General features: G+C 41.4%; 1 protein-coding gene across 1 annotated transcript in view; it reads left to right on the forward strand.

Moving 5' to 3' along the window:
- PDE7B (phosphodiesterase 7B) overlaps positions 1-21,812 on the forward strand; it is a 170,601-nt gene that overhangs the window by 54,186 nt on the left and 94,603 nt on the right. The window contains exon 2 of the mRNA XM_066614863.1: positions 10,830-10,890. Coding sequence (XP_066470960.1) covers positions 10,830-10,890 — 61 coding nt within the window. The remainder of the gene's footprint in view (positions 1-10,829; positions 10,891-21,812) is intronic.

Here is a 21,812-nt window from a genome sequence, read left to right on the forward strand (position 1 = left end):
TGTGGAACTCCTTGCCACAGGATGTGGTGCTGGCGTCTAGCGTAGACGCCTTTAAAAAGGGATTGGACAAGTTTCTGGAGGAAAAATCCATTATGGGGTACAAGCCATGATGTGTATGCGGAACCTCCTGATTTTAGAAATGGGTTATGTCAGAATGCCAGATGCAGGGGAGGGCACCAGGATGAGGTCTCTTGTTATCTGGTGTGCTCCCTGGGGCATTTGGTGGGCCGCTGTGAGATACAGGAAGCTGGACTAGATGGGCCTGTGGCCTGATCCAGTGGGGCTGTTCTTATGTTCTTATGTTCTTATAACCTATTCAAAAAACTGTGGAATCAGAGCCAAAATAAATTAAAAGGTGGCATGTTCTCCAGAAAATGTTCCTATTTGCTTGCCAAAGTTTGAATTTAGATTCTCACAGTTCAGTTGTTTTCCAGAATCCCTAGTTATGGATGCTGTTTGGTTTAAGAACTTGGAGGGAGGGTACACAATACCAAGTCATTAAAGTTCAGTATTAAATTTTGCAAGTTTGTGCTTGGTTTTAATCCACAGAGTTTATGAAAACCCACATAATTTCAGAGCACAATCCAGCCCACGTTAAACACTTTTAAGCTTCTTTGTTTTTATCTAGAGACAGCTTTGCATCTGCATTCTTGCACTGAGTTTAAAAAATGCTCAAAATTCAAAATGTTTCTGCTCTAATTGACATGAGAACATCAACCCCTTACAATCTCTCCATCCCTTTTACTGGAGGGAAGGTTACAAGGTAACCCTTGTAGATGTGTGTGCTGTTTATTTCAGCAAGACTAAAAGACAGCCTGCAAGACTGTATGGCTTTTTTGCCAGTCATTTTAATAGAACTCTTCCTGTGTTTGATGAAAACCAGTTCTTTTTGCATCTTTCTGCTTTTCATATTCTACAGCTAACCAAACTGAAGAGGTTAAAGGATATGCTTTCTCTTTGTATACAAGAACTCAGCAGTTGTCGCCTAGAAAGGCCACTGGCTGCAACAGAAGCAGGATGTTGCAGGAACAAATTTATCCTTGTATAAACATCTGGAAAAGGAATTATGTCAATGAAACATCTATTGGTAGGATTTGGCTTCTTGATTGAGAGCTGGTGTTGCATTGCATAGTGGCAAAAAGTATGAACTGTAAGGCAAAAATCCACTGGTTCAAAAACTCGCCTCAGCCATGAGCTTGCTAGGTGGCCTTAGGCAAATCACTCCTCTCCTTGGCCTTCCCCCTTTCTAATCTGAAATGGGGGCGGAATGATACTGTCTGTCCTGTACATTTTGTGGTCAGTATAGATCAGTTCCTTCCCACATTGCTTATGAGCAAGATTCTAGGTTTAAACTGATACAGTAAACTAAAGGGATGGGAGATAATTCCAGCAGGCATGCTGAGTTTCTGGAAATACATGTTTTCAGTAGACCAGAGGCACATATTAGGCACCACAAAATTGACTCCACTTAACCATCCACCATGGTAAAAAAAAAATGTTATTCTGGCCTCGCGTCCTGCTATGCAAATTAACCCATTCATTGATAAATGCATAGAAGCTGCTCGAGCAGCTGTTCTTTAGTCACAGGGTTCAACAACACATTGCATGCACACATATGTAACAGCAACCTGAAAGTTGCTTTTATAGAGATAGGGATCTTCCCAAGAAGACATTTAAGAAGTTTTGCAGATTTTTCATGGGCCCTTCCTCCTCCCAGGGAGACAGCTCAACGTCTAAGGGGGTCTGGAAAACCACTGATGTGGGAAAGAATGGCTGAGGCAGTGATGTTAACTCAAGTTATGCCATATCCACCAAAAGTCTATCCACAGGATGTGGTGCTGGCGTCTAGCCTAGACGCCTTTAAAAGGGGATTGGACGAGTTTCTGGAGGAAAAATCCATTATGGGGTACAAGCCATGATGTGTATGCGCAACCTCCTGATTCTAGGAATGGGTTAAGTCAGAATGCCAGATGTAGGGGAGAGCACCAGGATGAGGTCTCTTGTTATCTGGTGTGCTCCCTGGGGCATTTGGTGGGCCGCTGTGAGATACAGGAAGCTGGACTAGATGGGCCTATGGCCTGATCCAGTGGGGCTGTTCTTATGTTCTTATGTTCTTATGTCTAGTCTGTGGCAGGGTTTTCAGGTACACTGAAATGCCCATGTGACTTTTCAGCAGAGAAACTTACTGGCATCAGTTACCTCAGATAACTTTTTATGGGGTGTCCCTAGTCCACCTTGGCATAAACAGTTGATGGCAGGGTCGTATTATTTATAAGGCTGATGAAGCAGAAGCCTAGGGGCCCATGTTGAGGCACTGTTGAGTACTGTAACAGTGTTGAGGCACTGTTATTCTAGGACTCCAATGGTTAAAGGCACTTTGCACTCTGTACCATAGAAATACGTGTGTGTGTGTGTGTGTGTGTGTGTGTGTGTGTGTGTGTGTAATTTTTTAAAATATTATTAAATTATTTTTAAATAAATAACATTTTTATTCACTTCAAAATTTTACAGTATTTAACCCAAAATGTGCTTTTTCTGAAGAGTTCTACTCGTGCAATAAAAAATATTTTAAAAATTGTGAGTGGAATTATCAGGAAACCTTCCTGATGGATATAGGGCTATGTACTGCCATCTAGTACCTACCATACCAGGATCAGCCTGATCCTGTCAGCTGTAGGGGGACAAAAGACTGTGAAGTGGTGGACTGGTGGCCCAAAATACCTGAAAGCCTAGGGGCCTGGCCATGGGTTAATACGGCCCTGGTTAGTGTGGTGATTCCTCTGAATCTCCCAGTCTCCCTTGGATACTTCACCCTCCTTTTCTTGTTGCTTTTCCCCTTACCTTCCTTCCTTCCTTCCTTCTGCCAACCCTGCACTAGTTCCTGCTTCCATCCTTCTCTTGCTCCTCCTTCCTCTCTCCATTGCTTGCCTTTCGTGGCTGCTTTATGGGCTGATTCCAGCGCCACCACTTCCACTCCAGCTGGCAACCATCAGCTGGCTCTGTCAGTAGTTGGGAGTGGGTGACAGCTGATGATGTCATCATTGGTCATTACTCTGCTCTCCATCTGATCAGCTGTATTTCTTCTGCAACTCAGTTGAGTGCCATGATCAGTTGCTCACCAAGATTGCTCAACCATTTCTCCACCTGCTGCGGGTACACTCCAAAATCCTATCCCACACGTCCTTTCCTCACGTTGGATTCAGAACATCTGTTTGTGAAGCAAACCCAGGAAAAGCAGACATGCGTATGCTTCTGATGTAGTTACACCAATTATCTACTGTTGATATTCCATGCGGGACAAGGGTCCTGTGTGTTCAAATCATATGAAACTGGGATGAGAACTTCTTTGTTAAAACGTTTGGGTACACACACAACTCAGATGGATTTCTGAACACTTTTAAAATTTACGTTTTCATGATAACATTATATCAACAAGCAGTTGCTTGTAAATAATGATATCAGTTGAAATTTTAAAGGTGTCCTTCCCCCTCTTAAACCCTGTACAGATGTTGTCCACCTGAAGGACCTTGTGATCAGGAGGCAGGAACAGCATTCCGGCAAGGCCCTCCCTTGTGCCAGTGTGCTCCAGAAGTCCTGCTTCAAACATCTGGTCCTCCCAGTGTTTGTCTGTAGTGAATATGGGGGGAGTTGCTCCTGGTGAATAAGCTTGGAACATTCCAAAGACAAATGTTGAATGCTTGGAGGGAGGGCAATGGGCTGGGCTTCCGGAGTAAGTCAATGTGGAAACAGGGCTTGGAAGCCCACTTTCCTCACCCCTTAACCACATGTTCCTTAAACATGTGGTGACACATGTATAGGACTTTAGTGGAAAGATAAAACATCCCAGCATAGTATTCTGATCTGCATGAAAACTTGGGTGTATGCTTGTCTGATGGTAGGCACTATTTGAAGATATTTCTAACTGTACTCAGCTGTTTGTCATCAAGTGGTGAAATGCAAGCTTCCCCCTCCCTCCAGAATGCTGCTTCCTATTTTGTGGCTTGACACGGTCTTTTAGAAGCGTATTACATTTTGTAGTTCTGGCGTTCATTTTCACTTTGCATTGAAGTTATTTAGTTCCATTGCCTGGTTTACAATTTTCAAAACGGAAGGGAATAAAATAACATTTGATTGTTAGTTTCACAAGCAGGAGCATCTTGGACTGGAGATGCAAGGAGTCCTTTACAAATGCTCTTCTGTTCAAAGTAAATTACCCATTTGGTCACATGCTGGAGAGGCATCCCACAAATATTTGAATCATGGTATTTGTACAGAAGATTTGGATTTACTATAGATGCTACTGTATATAGTGTGTTGAATTTTTGGTATTTATAGAAGTTGGTGCAGTGAACTTTAAATTGTTGGCCTTAAGCGAATTACCTCAGTTGGTGCAACCAGAAAAAAAACCAAGGCAAAAATAGTGTTAGATCAAATCACACATGTCTCATGATATGAGATTCATTGTTTCCATCAAGTTAATATATTTCATAGTGTGATTCTGAGTGTTTGGTGTTAGTTTTGCATGCAATTTGTCCACTATGTAGAAATCATGGCAAACAAGTTTTCCTGCATCTGTTGTTTACATCTGTATTTTAAAAAATCAAATCACACAAGACGTTATTGTTAATTGTTACATATCAAAACCTAAATTTATCACACATCTCAGTAGGGTTTGAAAAGGAATGCATATCATGGCTACTGCAGTGAGATGCTCTATGGCAGCAATTTTCAACCTTTTTCATCTCACGGTTCACAGACAAGGCACTAAAATGGTCAAGGCACACCATCAGGTTTTTGACAATTGACAAGGCACACCATGCTGCCAGTGAGAGGCTCATATCCCCATTGTAAATAAATGACCTTCCCCCAAATTCCTGTGGCACACTTGTGGACCAATCGCAACAGATCAATGTGCCACTGTGCTGTGGTTGAAAATGGCTGCTGTATGGACTTCTGCAACTGCTTAGGAGAAACCATGTTGTAGCAACTTCCATGACATTTAATGCAGAGTGAGCTTGAAGCTCTGTGAAGTTCCTGATTTTCATGCTGAAGTGAATGCATGGAGAGAGGGAATTAGAGTTGGTACCACTAGATCCACTCTAGTATTTGTGTGTTCTGACCAGGGTTCTAAGGAGTGTTTTAAATTGTCTGTCAGCCAGTATAGTTCAAAAGAGATGCTCTGGTCAATTTGTTATCATATTGTTTAGGCCAGGGGTGTCAGACTCGTTTCATACAGAGGGCCAAAGTCGGCATTCATGGTGCCTGCTAAGGGTCAGAAGTGACATCATTAAGCAGAAAATTGCATCATTAAGCAGGAAATGATGTCACTGAGCAGAGGATAGCCAGAAATAAGTGCTTTGTTCTCACACTAAAACTCATTAGCTGCAAATGACAGAAGAGAGAATGTGCAAATCTCGTTCATATTTTCAGGATATGAAAGAGGCCAATTATATCAGGGGCCTGATAAATTGCTTCTAGAGGCTGCGTTTGGCCAACAGGCCTTATGTTGGACACTCCTTATGTTTGATTGGTTTAGGCAATGCAGAATGTGTTTGAAATATCTTCAGAGAGCTGTAAAGGGAAAGGAGCTAGCATGACATGAGGGGAGAAACTTGACAGATGGAAGAGGTAGAATTGGAAGAATCACAGCACTTCTACCCAGCAACATATACATACCAGGTCCATCAAATGGACAGGTCTTAAGCATGTCATGTAATAATGAGGGATTGAAAGATACAGTTTATAAGGTGCAGGAGATGAGAAATACATGGTATATATCTTACTTTCTCCGTTTATATGGAAAGCTGGAACACACACACATACAAAATATCAATAACAGTGAAAGTAAAAGAAAATTAAATAGCAATGAAAGAAGTATTTATAAAGAACAGGCACATACGCACCTACAATTTCTCAGAAAAAATATAGTAGCCTTTTACTCCAGCACCAATAACTCCAATATATTCCTTTTAAATAAGGAAATTTTCTGTTCTGTTAAATGAAAAATCAGTAGGAATGAAGAGGCCTATTAAATGCTGTGAAATGAGGAAAGGAAAAAATGATTTTCTTAACCAAACAGTGTTGTACTGTATAATCCATTTCCTCCTGCGGTAAACCAGAGTAAAATGTATTGCATTCTTGGAAAATATGGAGTGAGCTCACCGGTGTAGAGCACAGCCATGGCTCCCAAAACATACTCAGGGGATGAATCCATTTTCCGTAAAAGTCCAAGGGAAATCTCCAGTTCCATGTAATGAAAAATAGTCCAGTTCTAAGCACCTTGGAACTCTAGCATTGTTGAAAATGTCTGAATGGTGTATGGAAGAACAAGAATACTGTTGCTACAGAGGGAAGCACTGTGACTTTGTGCCTGTACAATCTCTTTCAGATTCCAGTTTTATTTTTTAATTAACTGATATATTGTTTTGGTTTTCAACTCAAATTGTAATCTGGATCACACATTTAAAATAGGTAGACATAGAAACTGCAGTAAGAAAACCAACAAAACTTAGCAAGGATGACACTATTTGCATTTTCCTCAGAAGTCGGAATAGGTGGGAAAGACATAGAGATGTGTTTGCTAGTATTTAAGCCATTTCTGCCCAACATTGCATATAGCAACAGGGATCAAATGTGCACATGTGTGGGCTGGGCAGAAATGGGTTAATTATGTTATACAGCATATACAGATTTGTTGTTCCACATCCTGCTTCTTACTTCTCTTGTACCTGATATTGTAAATATGTGTGTACACAGTATATGTATTCCCGATTTTAAAAAATGGAATGCATAAGCTGTTGCTATGACACTAAATGGTGAATGGAATTTCCATCTATGAATGGACCATACACAAAGGCACATCAAGGAGGCCAACATGACAGATTTTTGTAAAAACTAGTCATTCCCTGTTGTTTTTTGTTTGTTTTACTGTCAGGGGTATTTTATGTTTTTGCTATCAGGGTTTGTAGAGTTTGAAGAGGATGCGAGAACTGTGTGGTCTGAGGTTGGGGTCTAGTTTATTTGGGATTGTGCATACTCCCTTCAGACAAAAAAGGGTAGGTATGCTCCTCCATTTGCCCCTGTACTCATCAGGAAGACTGTGGACTGGCCAGACACAGCTCAAATACAAAGTGTCTTGTCTCTGCCTGGTCAACAGAGCACCTGCTTTGGGCTCCAGTGTTTTCCAGTTCCTTTATACTGAGATTTCAGGTTGGTTCTAACAACTGAGCTCCTATACATTCTATGTATGTTCACCAGAACAATTGGTGAACTACTTAAGCAAAGCCCTTGACACAAAGAAAACTTCAAAACAAAGTAAGTACAAATATACTTATTTGTATCACAGATTTGCTGGGTCCATATAGACAGACAACCAGGGCAAAAGAACCATGATGAGAATTGCATGGGTGAAGAATGTGCTCTTCCCAGGGAGAGGGCAAATGAGATACTTTTCTAGACAATTGGTTTAAAGCAGGGGTGGGCAAACTTTCAACTTTAGGGATTCTGAACCTTTAACAATTGCGTAGGAGAGAGAATTTCAGCAGGTGCAGCTTGTCATCTGTGAGATGACAAATTGCACCTGCTGAAATTCCCTCTTCTATACAATTGTTAAAGGTTCAGAATCCCTAAAGTTGAAAGATTGCCCACCCCTGTTTTAAAATAAGAGACAAAATATGACTTGTTTTAAGAGCTACTGGGTATGCAAATATTTTCTGCTAAATTTTACAACAAAAATTAAACATCTAAGTAAAATAATTTGATCAAGTTGATCAATATATAATTTATAATTACAGGCTTCCGCCTCCTAACAAAACAGTTCGCTTAATGATGGATCGCATATATGAGGTGGTCAAAGCACAATAAAGATGCTCTTAATGAGGCAATGGCATCTCCCATAGCCTGCAGCAGAGTGTCTGTTTACACAACAGAGAGGCTCTTAATGCAAAGAAGAGGTAATCTATCTCTAGTAGCTTGTGCAGCCAGCTAGTGTCTGGCATGGAGTGTCTGTTTAAAAAACAAAGGCAATAGATTGGACTGAATGTGCACTTCATGACCTAATCACATAACAATGGGGATCAGAGAACGTATCCTGTTGTTAAGTGGAACACACCAGGGTCCCTTTTAGGGAGAAGGGCGGGATACAAATAAAGTTTATTATTATTTATTATTATTATATCACTTAAAGTTCTGAGTTCCCTGGAATATAAAGAGCTGAAGGCTATCCTGTACCTTCCACCAACTTGCTGAGTAGATAAACTTCCTTTCCCCAACTGTTCCCCAAACCGATCCTTCCCCCAACTTGTTGAGTAGACAAACTTCAACAGAACCTTTTGGTACTGAATAAAGAGTGCAGGCACTCCTCCATGCCAATGTCATAGAAGCACAGTCTAAGGGCCTAATCCTAAATAGTGTACATCGGCTTATCGCTGGGATGCACTGTTGCAAACATGCCATAAAGCATGTTTGCAAGCCCTTAATGCTAGCGGAACACCGGAGCTAGCCCAGCGCCAGCCAGAGTTCAGCTCCACCAGATCTTGAGCTCTGTGTCAGGCTGTGCGGCCCGACACAGCAGCTCTTGATTCTACGGCAGCTTTTGTGGGGCTATTTCCCCACAAAAAGATTCAAGGGCTTTTGTGGGGCTATTTCCCTTCCCCAGGGAAAGGGTAGAAGAGGGGACAAAGGAGATGGCTGACCTGTTGTGCATAGGATGCCACAGTAGCTGTTTCGGCGCCACAGTAGTTCCAGAGCAACTGGCAGCTTGGGATTGGCTGACCAACATTTGAAAAAGGCAATAGCTCGTTACTTAGATAAGTTCAAAAGCACTAGCCACAATCCAGCAAAATTGTAAAAATAGCTCTGCCTGTCCATTGGTTATTTTGATTGTCTTCTTCTACTCTGTACAGTTATATGTTGGCAACCTTCAGTCTCGGAAGACTATGGTATCACGCTCTGGATGGTGGTTCTGGAACAGCGTCTAGTGTGGCTGAAAAGGCCCATTCGGAAGTGACAATCCCTTCCACACTGGGAGCAAGTGTAGTGTGTCCCTGGTCTGACTCCCTGGCTATGGGCCTTCCTTCTTTGCCTCTTTGCCTCAGACTGTTGGCCAAGTGTCTCTTCAAACTGGGAAAGGCCATGCTGCACAGCCTGCCTCCAAGCGGGCTGCTCAGAGGCCAGGGTTTCCCACTTGTTGAGGTCCACTCCTAAGGCCTTCAGATCCCTCTTGCAGATGTCCTTGTATCGCAGCTGTGGTCTACCTGTAGGGCGCTTTCCTTGCACGAGTTCTCCATAGAGGAGATCCTTTGGGATCCGGCCATCATCCATTCTCACAACATGACCGAGCCAACGTAGGCGTCTCTGTTTCAGCAGTGCATACATGCTAGGGATTCCAGCTCGTTCCAGGACTGTGTTGTTTGGAACAGTAGTGTCCTTCACTACACAGCAAGCTGATTTTCAGTCTCAGAAGAAACTCGATGGTGGGCAGACTCTTATCATAGCACAAGCTGAGTATATAGCTACAGTATTTGGATTGTGCTCTTAAATTTTTTTTGTAGTTGTTCAGAAGGGCAGCAGTTGTGGAGAACAGATCTGAACAAACCTACTCTTCCTGCACTTAATGAGTCCTACACATTCATTCATTCATTCTTTCAATGCTTTAAGGTGCTTTTGGTACCCCAAGGACTTTACAATCTAAATTGATCTGAAAGTTTTCACACTTTAAAAAAATCTAATTATAAACAACATAAAATCACTTTACACTATGAAATAACTGTTTTAAACTATATGTATTAATTTCTGAGCTGCTCTAAGAATGTTGTCAATTTGAAAAGCAGGATATAAGTTCTCAAAATCTCAAGAAACTATGATTATACTGTGATAAGTCCATGTTAAGATTTTTTTTTTGTTTAACAGTTTAGCCTGAAAAGTTATATATAAATGCCAAACAGTTTAATGGCATAATCCTAAATAGGGTTATTCAGAAGTAAGCCCCACAGAGCTTAATGGGCTTACTCCTTCGTATGTGTGCTTAAGATTGCAACCTACAATATTTTTGTTTCTTTTTGCTCTTTTGTAGATTTGCTTCCTATCTGATTGTTTTATTGCTTTTTTAAAAATTTGATTATGAGCCACCTAAGGGGCCAATCCTGAGCTTCCATGATGCACGGCTGCGGCAGCATCAAAAACGGCTGCCACCGCATCCTTCACTTCCACGGGAGTTGTGGGCAGCACCTTGGGAGAAGGTGCTTGCCCAGCGTTTGCGTGCACGCCGGCCGCGTCGAGCTCAGATTGGGCTCTGAGTCTTCTTCATCATCTCTAAGAGGAAGGGTGGTTATGTGTGTACGCATATGTGTTTACATTTTATATAGATAAATAGGTTTACAAGGTTCAGGTCTTCAGCCCTGTCTCAGTTTCATGCTTAAATGTGGAATTATTGTTTTATTATTATTTAGAATATTTATACACTGTTTTTCAACAAAAAAAGTTTAGAAAGTGGTTTCCATAGTAAAATTAATGAAACACAAAAAGTCTTACAATCTAAAAATTATGACTTATTTGAATATACCGTTATATTCTTTCTACATTTTATTTTCCCCATTGTTCCTCAGTGAAAGCTCATTGTTAGCCTCAAGCTCAAGGCGTGAGTCTTGAGCTTAATAATATTATGTAGAAGTCACCTTCTCTTTCTTGCAGGGCTCACTTCCCCTTGAGCTTTGGCTCCTAAAATATGTGCTGTGATTTCCAAATGCGGACAACAAGTTTTCAGCAGTAATGTGAATTAAATATACCTCCCTCATAAGGTCTCGTTCTGAACATGCTTCTCTCTTTTTCAGAGGTGTGGAGAAATTTCATTCGATAGCCCAGAGCAGAATGCCAAATGTGTTTGCATGCTAGGTAAGTGGCCTTCCTTCTCTTTCATCTTGGCTTTGGTACATGTAGAAATATGCACTGTTTTAATGAGGTGTTTCTTTTCTGAGAGTGTCTGAATTTTAATTAGGTTGGTTGGTAGCCATAATTCTTCTGGATGTATAGTTGGCTGAGTTGCAACCAGTATGAATGCTGAATGCATATGAGTGCTAATTGATTATAATGAGTTCTCAGTTCACTTGTAGAAAGTTGTTGACAGACTGATTTCTGATTCCTAGTTATGAAACCTAAATACAGATTGTTGTAAAAAAAAAAAAAGTGTATAACTGGAAATATGTGCTTTAACTGTTTTGCACCTAGGCGAAATATTTTTTAGATTTGGCGTTTTTAGATTCTCAAAGTAATCAATATTAAACCATTTTCAAAATGCTATAGATCAGAATAACTTCTCTTCAATATCTAAATGTATGCTGATTTAACTGAGAAGTAAGTTTGAACTCTGTCAATATATATGTAGCGGGAGAGGGAGGCAAACTTTGTGACTATTGAAAGCTTCTGTATTTATCCATTTTGCAAACATCTTCAGGATTTTCAAAAATTCTAAGAATAGGTCTTTCATGCAGTTTGTCAATCATTCTTTATAGTTTTCACCGAACAGCTCATACATTTTCTCACATTTTTTGACAAATATGACAAAAGGGACAGTGGGACAAGTAACTCATTAACATTGGTTATGAAAAAAAAAAAAGGCTTTTAGCCAAAGCAGTCCCTTGTGGTACTGCATTCAGTACTGACAGCTTTTCATTCAGGCAACGTGTACAGACATCATATTCTACACCAGGGGTGTCCAAAGTTTTTGGCAGGAGGGCCACATCATCTCTCTGACACTGTGTCAGGGGCCGGGGGAAAAAGAATTAATTTACATTTAAAATTTGAATAAATTTACATAAGTTTACATAAATGAATATATTAAAGATGAACTTCTATGAATGAATGAAGGTCTTGCAATATCTCAAGGCCTATAAAAGGCCTTGCACAAAGCAAGGCTGGCCTTTCCTTTGCTGCCGCTACTGCATTACAGACATGAAACAGCAAGCAGTGAAGGGAGCCCTCATCCCACAGCTCACGCAAGAGGTCAAACCCGTTGCCCTCACACTGAGAGCCGTTGCATCAGGCCAGTGTGAGCTTCAACAGATCACCAGAGGGCCAGAGGCTCATTGGAGACTAGGGGATCTCTGAGGGCTGCATTGAGAGGCTTCAAGGGCCACAAGTGGCCCCAGGGCCTGGGTTTGGGCACCCGTGTTCTACACAATTAATTTGTGTTCTGATTTGTGTTCTGCAAACCTCATTAAACAGCCTCAAAACGTCACATGTATTGAGACTATACTGCTTCTTTTTAATCAGGTAATTAATGAATTCACTGGTTAAAAGCAAAAGTGGTAAACTGAGTAAACATTTTTAATTTGGGTGACTGTGTTCATGGTATTGTTATTCATTATTCTTATTATTTTAAACATTGCACTCCGCCCTTCAGCCAATAAAACTCCCAGAGCGGCTTACACAAAATCAAACAATGAAAATTCATTATAAAATTGGGGAAGGGAGGAAATGCACCATATCTGTTTCTTTTCTCTCCTCGCAAGCAAGTTAGTGATTGTGTGGCCACTGTGAGTGGGGGAGGGGTGCAGTCCAAGCTTAAGAAAGCAACCGCAGGTGGAGGTGGCAGTGGTGTTCTTTGCCTTCTGGGCTTTTCTGTCCTCTGCTCCTCATCAGAATCACAGAGGCCCAAAGAAGCTGGCGGGGAGGGGGTGTTACTAGGGGAGGACTGGTGGGCACTACAAGGATTCCACTCTATCTTTCCGCTCTGATGCTTCCCTGCCACAGATTTTACCCTCTTACCACCGAATTGCAATTGTTCAAAGGAAACCCAAGTTCCCCAACCCAAGTCAGCCGCCAGACATCAAATTCAACCTTCCTATTTAAATCTTTGCTTAATACCTACAGTGACCAACTGTTGCCATCAAATCCACCTAGGTTTTTCTGTTATTCATTATTCCCAGTGGCCTGACTCTCAGCTAACTCCACTGTTCAGGGGGCATTTGGGAAAATGCACCACATACTGGTGGGTCCCAAGATAGTTTCTCCATCACCACCACTACAAATCTGTGGGCACTGAAATAATCTCAGTTGTGGCCCTCAGCAGCTACCCAACAAACCCTTTACTCTAGCCATGGTCTGGCTTATGGAGCACAGATGCCAAGAGAATTTAATTCTATCTCGGTAAAAAGGAAACTAAACTCTGGTGTTCCTGAGGAAGATTTTAAACATTCCTTTGATTTTTATTTTACATAAGTAAGAAGATCCACAGTTCAGTAGCAGTCTAAAGCTTGCCTCTAGTCTAAGATTTTTCATTGTTCTGGTGCTGCCCCTTTTGTTTTTTAACTCATGTGAAACTTATATAACCAGCTTCTTCACCCAGCCTGTCTGGACAGCTTGTTTCCATGCCACATAGCCCTGACCCTTTGTACCAAACAGAGCAGAGCTCTCATTCTTTATCAGAATCTTATATCCAGATATCTCTGTGTGAGTTTTAAAGCTTATGGACATTTTAATGCATTGCTACGTAACAAGATGCCAATGATATCAGGCTTTCTTTAACATTTATTTTTAAATTCACTTTTTGTACATGTACCTGAGTATATGTGGTGTTTCCTTGTGTATGCCTCATGAACTGTGTTTCAGAGAGTTCTGGTTGTCTGAAATTTGGTAGCATAGGTAACCATAGGAACGGGTTTGTTAAGTGCTGAAGCCACTGCTTATGTTCCTCACAGTTCTCCCAGGTGATCATAGCTCTTTGCCTGCATTCTCTTTTGGGGTGGAGGTTCCTTCTCTTTCGCTGCTGTTTACAATCAACTTCTTATTAAAGATTTTAGGCATCCCATCCTGCTTTTCTCCTCGTCCTTTATTTTTAGGTACATGAGCTTTCCTGTGCCAAGCCCCCACTTATTTTTCTCTTCCAGTCTGAAGATGGTCACTATCCCTTTCACAGGTCTATTTTCCCCTCCTGCTTGTTGCTCACTCATCTTCATCAGGGCTGTGCAGTCATTTGTTCTTCCTCATTCTATATTTTAATGAGCCCTTCCTTCTATATCTTCTTTTGTGGCATGACCCACCATCTCACTCTGTCCCTTCCTTTTCCTTTCTGTTTGAAGTAGCATGCTCTTGCTGACTGCTGACCTTGCCGAAAAGAGATCAGGAACTCTGTAAGAAGTACAATTAGCTTGGTAAGCAGCTGGTAAAGTGCAACTGAGGTCTGTTCTTATTTGCAAAATGCAGAAATATGGAAGAAGTCCTTGGTAGTTATGATCTCTGGAGTGTCTACTGGACAGCCAATCAGAGTGAGTCACAAGACTGTCTTGTGACTATGAGGTCGCCCTACTCTGATTGGCTGGCCCCAGTATATATGGGGCAAGCACAGACTCCTGGTGTGGGTTGTTGTGGTGGAGTTTCTGTGTGCTGTTGGTTTGTGTATGGATTTGGACTGCCTTCTTGTGACTGTGACCTGTTGTATCCCTGACTTCTGGACCATATGACTGACTGCTCTTCTGCCTACTCTTTTTACCAATACATGCTTCTGCAACAAACAAGCTTGTGTCTGCTTCCTTAGCTCTGTTTGGGGTTGCCTGCTTTTTTTGCTATCTCCCTATGCTCCCATGCCATTCTGCTATTGGGAAAGCAAGGACTATCCTCCCCTGCTGACCTGACAGTTTTTGACCAAAAAGAAATTGTGCTACTTATTAATCACTGCTGTCTTGGAACATGAAAACTACTGGAAGTGCTGAAAGCCAAGCAGATTTGCATGTCAGAAGACATTTGTGCTGAAAATTCTGATTAGAGCAGAAGGTGAGAGGACGCTCACATTTTGAGAAGTTGGCATGACCACCTGTTATCTTCAGCAACTCTATAAGATGCTTAAGGACTGAACAGAGTTTTAGGGATACCATTCATAGTAATGTGTAACTTTAAACACAGATGGGCTTCTGTTGTTTGGAGTCAGTACATCAATGAGTAAAGTTCTAAATTAGTTTTGCATACTATATTGCAGCCAAGATCTAAAGAATTGAATGTGCTTGCTCTGGCACTTGCATGTGACTACCATGATTTTCCATTCAAATACAGCTCTCTGTGCTGCACTGGAGCCTACTTGTTGAGCATGACATAGAATGGAAATGACAAATGCAACCACATTGGTCTGTTGACTTAATACTCATTTTTCTTTTTCTTTTTTTCGGGGTGGGAACTGATTCCAGGATAGCTGTACCACCATTTTCTGCTTAGGCAGTGTGCTTTTATTTTGTGACAATTCATCAGGAATCGTTGTTGTTTTACTCAGAGTTTAGGTAAAATACTATAATACATTCTTGTCTACTATAAATTATAATGCACTCTCATCCACTAGAATCTGGAGCTCCTTGACAACAGCCTCTTCTGCCCCACCTCCCTGTTTTGTTTTTTTCAAGAGCGATGAGGCTTTCTTCATGCACACATACACACCACCCCTAGTCTTCTCAGTTGCTCTCTCTTAGCAGGCCCTGCCAATGCCTCTTCTATTCGGTGGGCCCCAAGCCCTGTGCCCCAGTGAGCTGCTGCCAGCTGGATTCTTCACCCCCACTCCAACTCCAATGGACATCTTCTTATAACTCCCCCTTACTATAGGCCCACTGAACTCCCCAATCAGTCTTACCCACTGCAACTGTTGTTGCTTGGCTTTCGTTTGCTTTCTGTGTCCCCTTCTGTCTCTGAGCATCAGAGTTGCATGAATCAAAGTGGTTCTGGAAAAAGAGCATTCCACCAATCTTCAGCCATAGCAGAGATGCTGCTCCAGGCAGCTGTCTAGTGTTGCTTTGTGGCAATGCCATCCTTGGGTCATCTGGAAAAGATTAATTTGGGAGTTGTTGTGACAATGTTAATAGGTAGACAAAGATTGGATAAATGAATTGAAAACTCATGCAATGTAGCATAGAAGCTTTTCCCCTTGGATGCTGTGCAGAAACTGCAAAGCTGATGCTATTTCCTGAATTGATGCCAATTAATTACGGTTGTTAAGTACTGAGTAAACAGACATCCTGTGTTATGTCAGCTAATCTAGCCTGGCTACTTCTGGTGTGCCTATGTGGGTAATCTGACTGCACTGTAGTCATATGAAGAAGGACAGGATGCTACTTCTCGTCTGTTCCCATGCTATAAATGAATGCAGATCCCCCTCAAAGTCCTTCCAGCATTTCACAGATTTAAGTAGGGATGCTGTCCGGCCAAAGTACATGGCCTGTTGGAGCTACATGACTGGAACTTCCAATGTAACTTTCTTATAAAAGCAGCCATAGGAGCCCAAATTTGATCACAGCCAGAGCATGGGGAGTGTTGTTGTCCTCATTTGGTGTGTCTATTGGGATCATTATGAGCTTTTGCATTACGAAATTTAATACTACAGCACTGGATGTAACAAAAAAAAAATCTGCAGGTAGTATTTGATCCCATTTGCTCATTAACACTAATAATCGATTTTGCAATTTCATTGAAAGAAAAACCATGAGATTTGTTCAGTACATGCAAAAATCCGTAAGCTTTCTGTGCGTAAGATGCATTCTTTATGCCTGTCTGTTTTGTCATAATTTGCATTATTATCTTTTTTAAAAAAAAACAACCAAACCCCAAACACTGTAAATCTCCCTTTGCACTCCCACTCTGTACCAGTTCCATCCACAAATATGATAATTTACCCCAAGAATTTAAAAAAATGTGCAGTAATTTAATGTTTACAGATCTGAGTTCCAATTAGAAAAAATGATGTTATGGAGAATTATCATTAGCATTGCATGCTCCCAATAGTCCTATTTATTAGCTCTTGTGTGGGGGGGGGGGAGGAACACTGTCCCTGCTTCACTTTTGGGGAAATTTGGGGGCCAGATTTTACATGGTTGTCATTATTTATTTATGATCTTTTGTTCAAAACATTTCTGTTCAGTTTTTTGTGGGAAACACAAGAAAATAAATTTTAAAAAAAATCAATTTCAACATAACTACTAGCACAAAATAAATATGGTATCAGACCAGCATAACCAACAATATGAGTTAAATGGCAGAAATGTATGAGGAGTACATTTCACTAGCCTTCACTAGTTCGCATGTGTTGCGAGCATTGCCGCTTCAACTAAATGTTTGCAAATGTGTGTGGGGGGGGGTGAATACTGTAATTCTAACAGACATGCTTACACATAACATTAAGGCACCATGTAGTGTGCAGCCTGTCATTTCATACACTATAGCTAACAAGCTTCAGCTTGGGTGGACAAGCACAATAACATCAGGACAAACTATTTAGAGCTGGCATCTGGGGGCAGCATCTTCATAAATAATGTGAACATGATTATCTTTCTCCATTAGCTTATGAATTTTCTTTTTACACATACCATGTGGCAAGAGCTATATAGTTCATTTTGATGGTAGATTATATGTTGAATGACTGGGCACACATATTTTACAAGAATTAAAAAATTGGATTGGTTACATGATCTTTTCTTTGAAGGACAAATATATGTCAAATTCCTCACATAGCCCAGTTCACTATGAATTTCACACCAAGTGACAGAGAGAAAAGTACAGTGGGCCCTCCATATCTGCAGGAGATCTGTTCGCAGTCCAGCAGTGGATACCAAATTCCACAGATAATAATCTGCAGTGGAGGGTGGAGCACACTGGCAACCAGAAGTGCTCCTCAGAAGCATTTGGGAGGCCTTCTGAGGGGCAGGGAGGCTGCATGCAACCTCTCCGCGCCTCAGAACACCTCATGGAAGGTCCTGGAGGTCCTCTAGATGTGGGCTTGACACCCACATTGAGTCAAATCTATGGGTATTAAACCTGCGGATAAGGAGGACCAACGGTATCGTAACAGGACTGTGTAGCAATGTTTACATAAAATCACCCTTTACACAGGTGAACACTGAACAGGAGCCCAGAGGTCCACAGCACTCATGTTGATATTGTGGCAGACTTTCTTCAGTGGATTCTTTGGGGAATCCACTTAATATTAATTAATGCCTTAATATTTAGTGCCTTAATATTTAGGAGCCAGAAGAATTGAAGTCCATGTGATTTTAATTATTACCATATTTTCATCCTGAAAAGAGTAGGAAAAGGATCTGCAGGAACATAAATCTGGTTGTATAATCTCATTTGCTGTCATCTGTAGCAAAACAGACTAGAGGCCTTTGAAGTCTTTGTAATATGAAAAAAGATCACATCATAATTATTCTCCGAAGAGTTTGGACAGAAAGTACTGTTGCTGGAACCTTCCATTTTATTTCAGCCTGGCTTTCCTGTGCCATAATAGAATCTATGCTCTGCCAGCCATTTTAGTTACCACAGTTGCTTTAAAATGTACATTTAAAATTAAAAAACAAAATCTTTGAAATTTTCATGGAAGATGGGCACAAAAGATGGCAGTGAATGAGAAAAGTTCTGGTAGGCAGGAGGATTTATTGTTGAAACAAAAATATTCCTCACCATGAAAATGTCCAAGATTTGTAGTCCTTTATACATAAGAACTTCAATCCAAAGCAAATCATAAGAACACATAAGAACACCCCAGCACTGTCTGTTCTAGTGGCTGTCTGTTGGTATTCATTTGCATCTTTTTAGATTGTGAGCCCTTTTGGGACAGGGAGTCATTTAGTTATTTGATTTTTCTCTGTAAACCGCTTTGTGAACTTTTAGTTGAAAAGCGGTATATAAATACTGTTAATAATAATAATAATAATAATAATAATAATAATAATAATAATAATAATATTAACACTGAGAGCACAATCCTAGGCATGTCTACTCAGAACCCATTGAGTTCAGTGTGACTTACTCTCATATAATTGTGTTTAGGATTGCAACCTTAAGCTCATTGAAAACCATGAGGTTAAATATTCTTAAATATCTGTTGGTTTGGGATCAAGGCCTCCTTTTAGTAGCAGATCCAGAAATAACTTTGAATGACTAAATTTTCATAGCTATGAATCAAGAACCAACTGCTGAAACTTCTTGCATACTACCCAAACTAATTGTTGAGTCCCATGTTTCTTGAAGGATTGAGCAGTATCTCTTCGAACCTTTTAGTGTGATCCTAGCTATATCTACTCATAAGTAAGTCTCATTGAATTCAGTGAGATTTACCCCCCAAAAATTATGTGTAGGATTGCAATGGGGCAGTGGACTCTGGTAGCGAGGCAGCAGCACATTCACAAAATGGCCGCCGGCTGCGTGCTGCTCACGCCAACAGCAACCACCGTATGACAGTGAAATATTGTTCTGCTACTGTAAAACCCCCTGTGAACTGACCCAATCCCAGTTAGCGTTAGGCCATTAGTGTGGGTCTTTCGACTAAAACTGTTGAGGGATTGGAGGAGAGAAATGATGAGGAATTATTTCACAGTGTTCTCTGTTACCAATGGTCTGGTTGAGACAACATCAAACCATGATTTGCTGTTATGTAAACAACCCTTTAAGGACACTTCAGGTTCATTTGGTTCCTTCTCTCCACGTGTATTGAGATTTCTTCTGGTTCGTGGCACTAGTGGATGACTTGTGGCAAATCCAGAGACTCCATGATTGTTCAGCTGATGACATAAAAAAACTGAGGTTTGTACTTGCTCTACTAACCAGGATGGAAATCCATTGCTGTTCTTCAGCTTTGCCCAGGTGTTAGAAAGGGATAACAAAGATGAATGCTGGAAGAAAGAAGTCATTGTGCTATTTATTTCAGGTTATTTATATCCTGCTGTCAACATAAGTAATCAAAGTGGCTTAAATATAAAACTGTACCAACAACAAAACAAAAATTAAAACATAAATGAAAATGCAGCAGCACTAAATAATGTTCTTATTCTTTTTTTGTAAATGTGCTGAAGGAAATTAAGGCTAAGACTTGTGTATATTGCTGATAACCTTAATACAAGACAGAAGAAAGAGGCTGTCTATGTATTTCACTAAAACCAACGCATGAGCAAGTATGTTTAGAATTAGATCAAATTCTGGGGCGATCAGCAGTGGACGCTGATGCCTGGTCTGAGTTTCTGAGAAGATTGGCAGCAACAAAACGATGGGGCTACGGTGTGGAACAGAAAGCTGCCACCCAGGCGGGTAATTCGGGGATGCAGCGGGCCATGGTTTGGAGAACGCTATTCTACGAGGTCTTCTATTTTCTGAGCAACTTGAACACAGTACATAATGTTCCTAACGCCATTACACTTTTAAATATCATTTCAACCTGATTAAATAGTGATTCAATTGACATTCACTTGCTTAAGAAGTTCCCTTGTCTCAGAATAACCAATCAATTAAGGCCTCTAGTCAGTCTATTTTGTTTCTGAGCAACTATGCCAGGGTATCGCATAGTTATCCATGTTGTTCTACATCTCAAATTTATGAAATAAGAGTATTCAGGGCCCCCTCCTGTATCTGTGGATCCTGTATCTGCAGTTTCAGTGAACCCCAGGTCTCTGCTCCCTTGCCTCTGGAAGGTCTTCTAAGCCCAGCAGAAGCTGCTTGCAGCCTCTGTCAGGGTCAGAATGGCTGCCAGAGGCAAAAAAAAAAAAATCAAGACCGGTTCTTTCGGAAAAACCAGAAGAGACTTTTTATGCCAGCCCTCATAATGATTTTTAGGGCACAATCCTAACCCACTTTCCAGCATCGACATAAGGGTAATGCAGCTCCTAGGTAAGGAAACAAACTTTCCCTTACTTTGAGGAGGACTCCATGACTGCTAACTGCAGGATGCAGCACATGTCCCATTGGCACAGCTATGCCAGTGCTGGAAAGTGGGTTAGGATTTGGGCCTTGAAGGCTTAAAAACATCACTTCTGGTTTTTCACCACTGACAGTCATTCTGAACCCAGCAGAGGCTGTAAGCGGACATGTATGGCCTCTGCTGGACTCAGAAGGCCCTCCTGAGGCAAGCAGAGATAACCTCTGGAGGGTAGGGGGATCCATGGATTCACGTATCCATAGGGTGGTGGTTCCAAAATGGAACCCCTGCAGATATGGGGACACGTCTGTATTTTAAAGCAAATATTCTATCTTCTATCTTCTTTCTTTTGTCTTCCTAGACCCAAAATCTAGAGTAACCTCTGCCTTCAACATGGAACACACTTTTAATGTTTATCCTATATTTCCATCTTTCTCTTTCCCCCTTCCCTCTTTGCTCCTCTTCTTCCCACTTAAAAAAAGTAAGATTATAAAAAGGTAATTCTGCAACTGGTGTGCCCTATTTGCAGGTTGGCTGTACTTAAAGACAAATCCCTTCATGTATTCTGTTATATGTGGGCTCCTGAGGGCTCTGGGGGATTTTCCTGTTGCCAGAGCTGGAGACCCACCCGGCGCTCTGGTCGATCTCTGGAATACGGAGATGGCCAGGGCCCTGGATGAGATCGCTCCTGAGCATCCTCTGCCCAGTCGCAGAGTCAGAGCAGCTCCTTCATTTTCTGAGGAGCTGTGGATGATGAAGCGGCAGGGCAGACATCTAGAGCATCAGTGGTGAAAGACTCGGACTGAATCTGACCGTACACGGGCTAGGGCCCAGTTAAGAGCTTATTCTAAGGCGGTGGTGGCAGCTAAAAGGGCATACTTCTCTGCCTCCATTGCATCTGCAGAGAACCGTCCAGCTGAGCTCTTTCGTGTGGTCCGTAGCCTTTTACATCTGGCCCCCCCTACTAGTGGGGAGGAGCACTCGGAGGCTCGCTGTGACGAGTTCTCAAAACACTTTGCGGAGAAGGTCGATCAGATTCGGCATGACTTAGACGCTGCTGTGGGTATATCTAGTGATGTCCCCGGGGAATCTGTCTATCCTGCTATTTGGGATTCTTTTCAGCTTGTAGAGCCTGAGGATGTGGACAGGATTCTCTGGA

The sequence above is a fragment of the Tiliqua scincoides genome, chromosome 1 (genome assembly GCF_035046505.1).
Source record: "Tiliqua scincoides isolate rTilSci1 chromosome 1, rTilSci1.hap2, whole genome shotgun sequence".
In the NCBI taxonomy this organism is placed as follows: Eukaryota; Metazoa; Chordata; class Lepidosauria; order Squamata; family Scincidae; genus Tiliqua; species Tiliqua scincoides.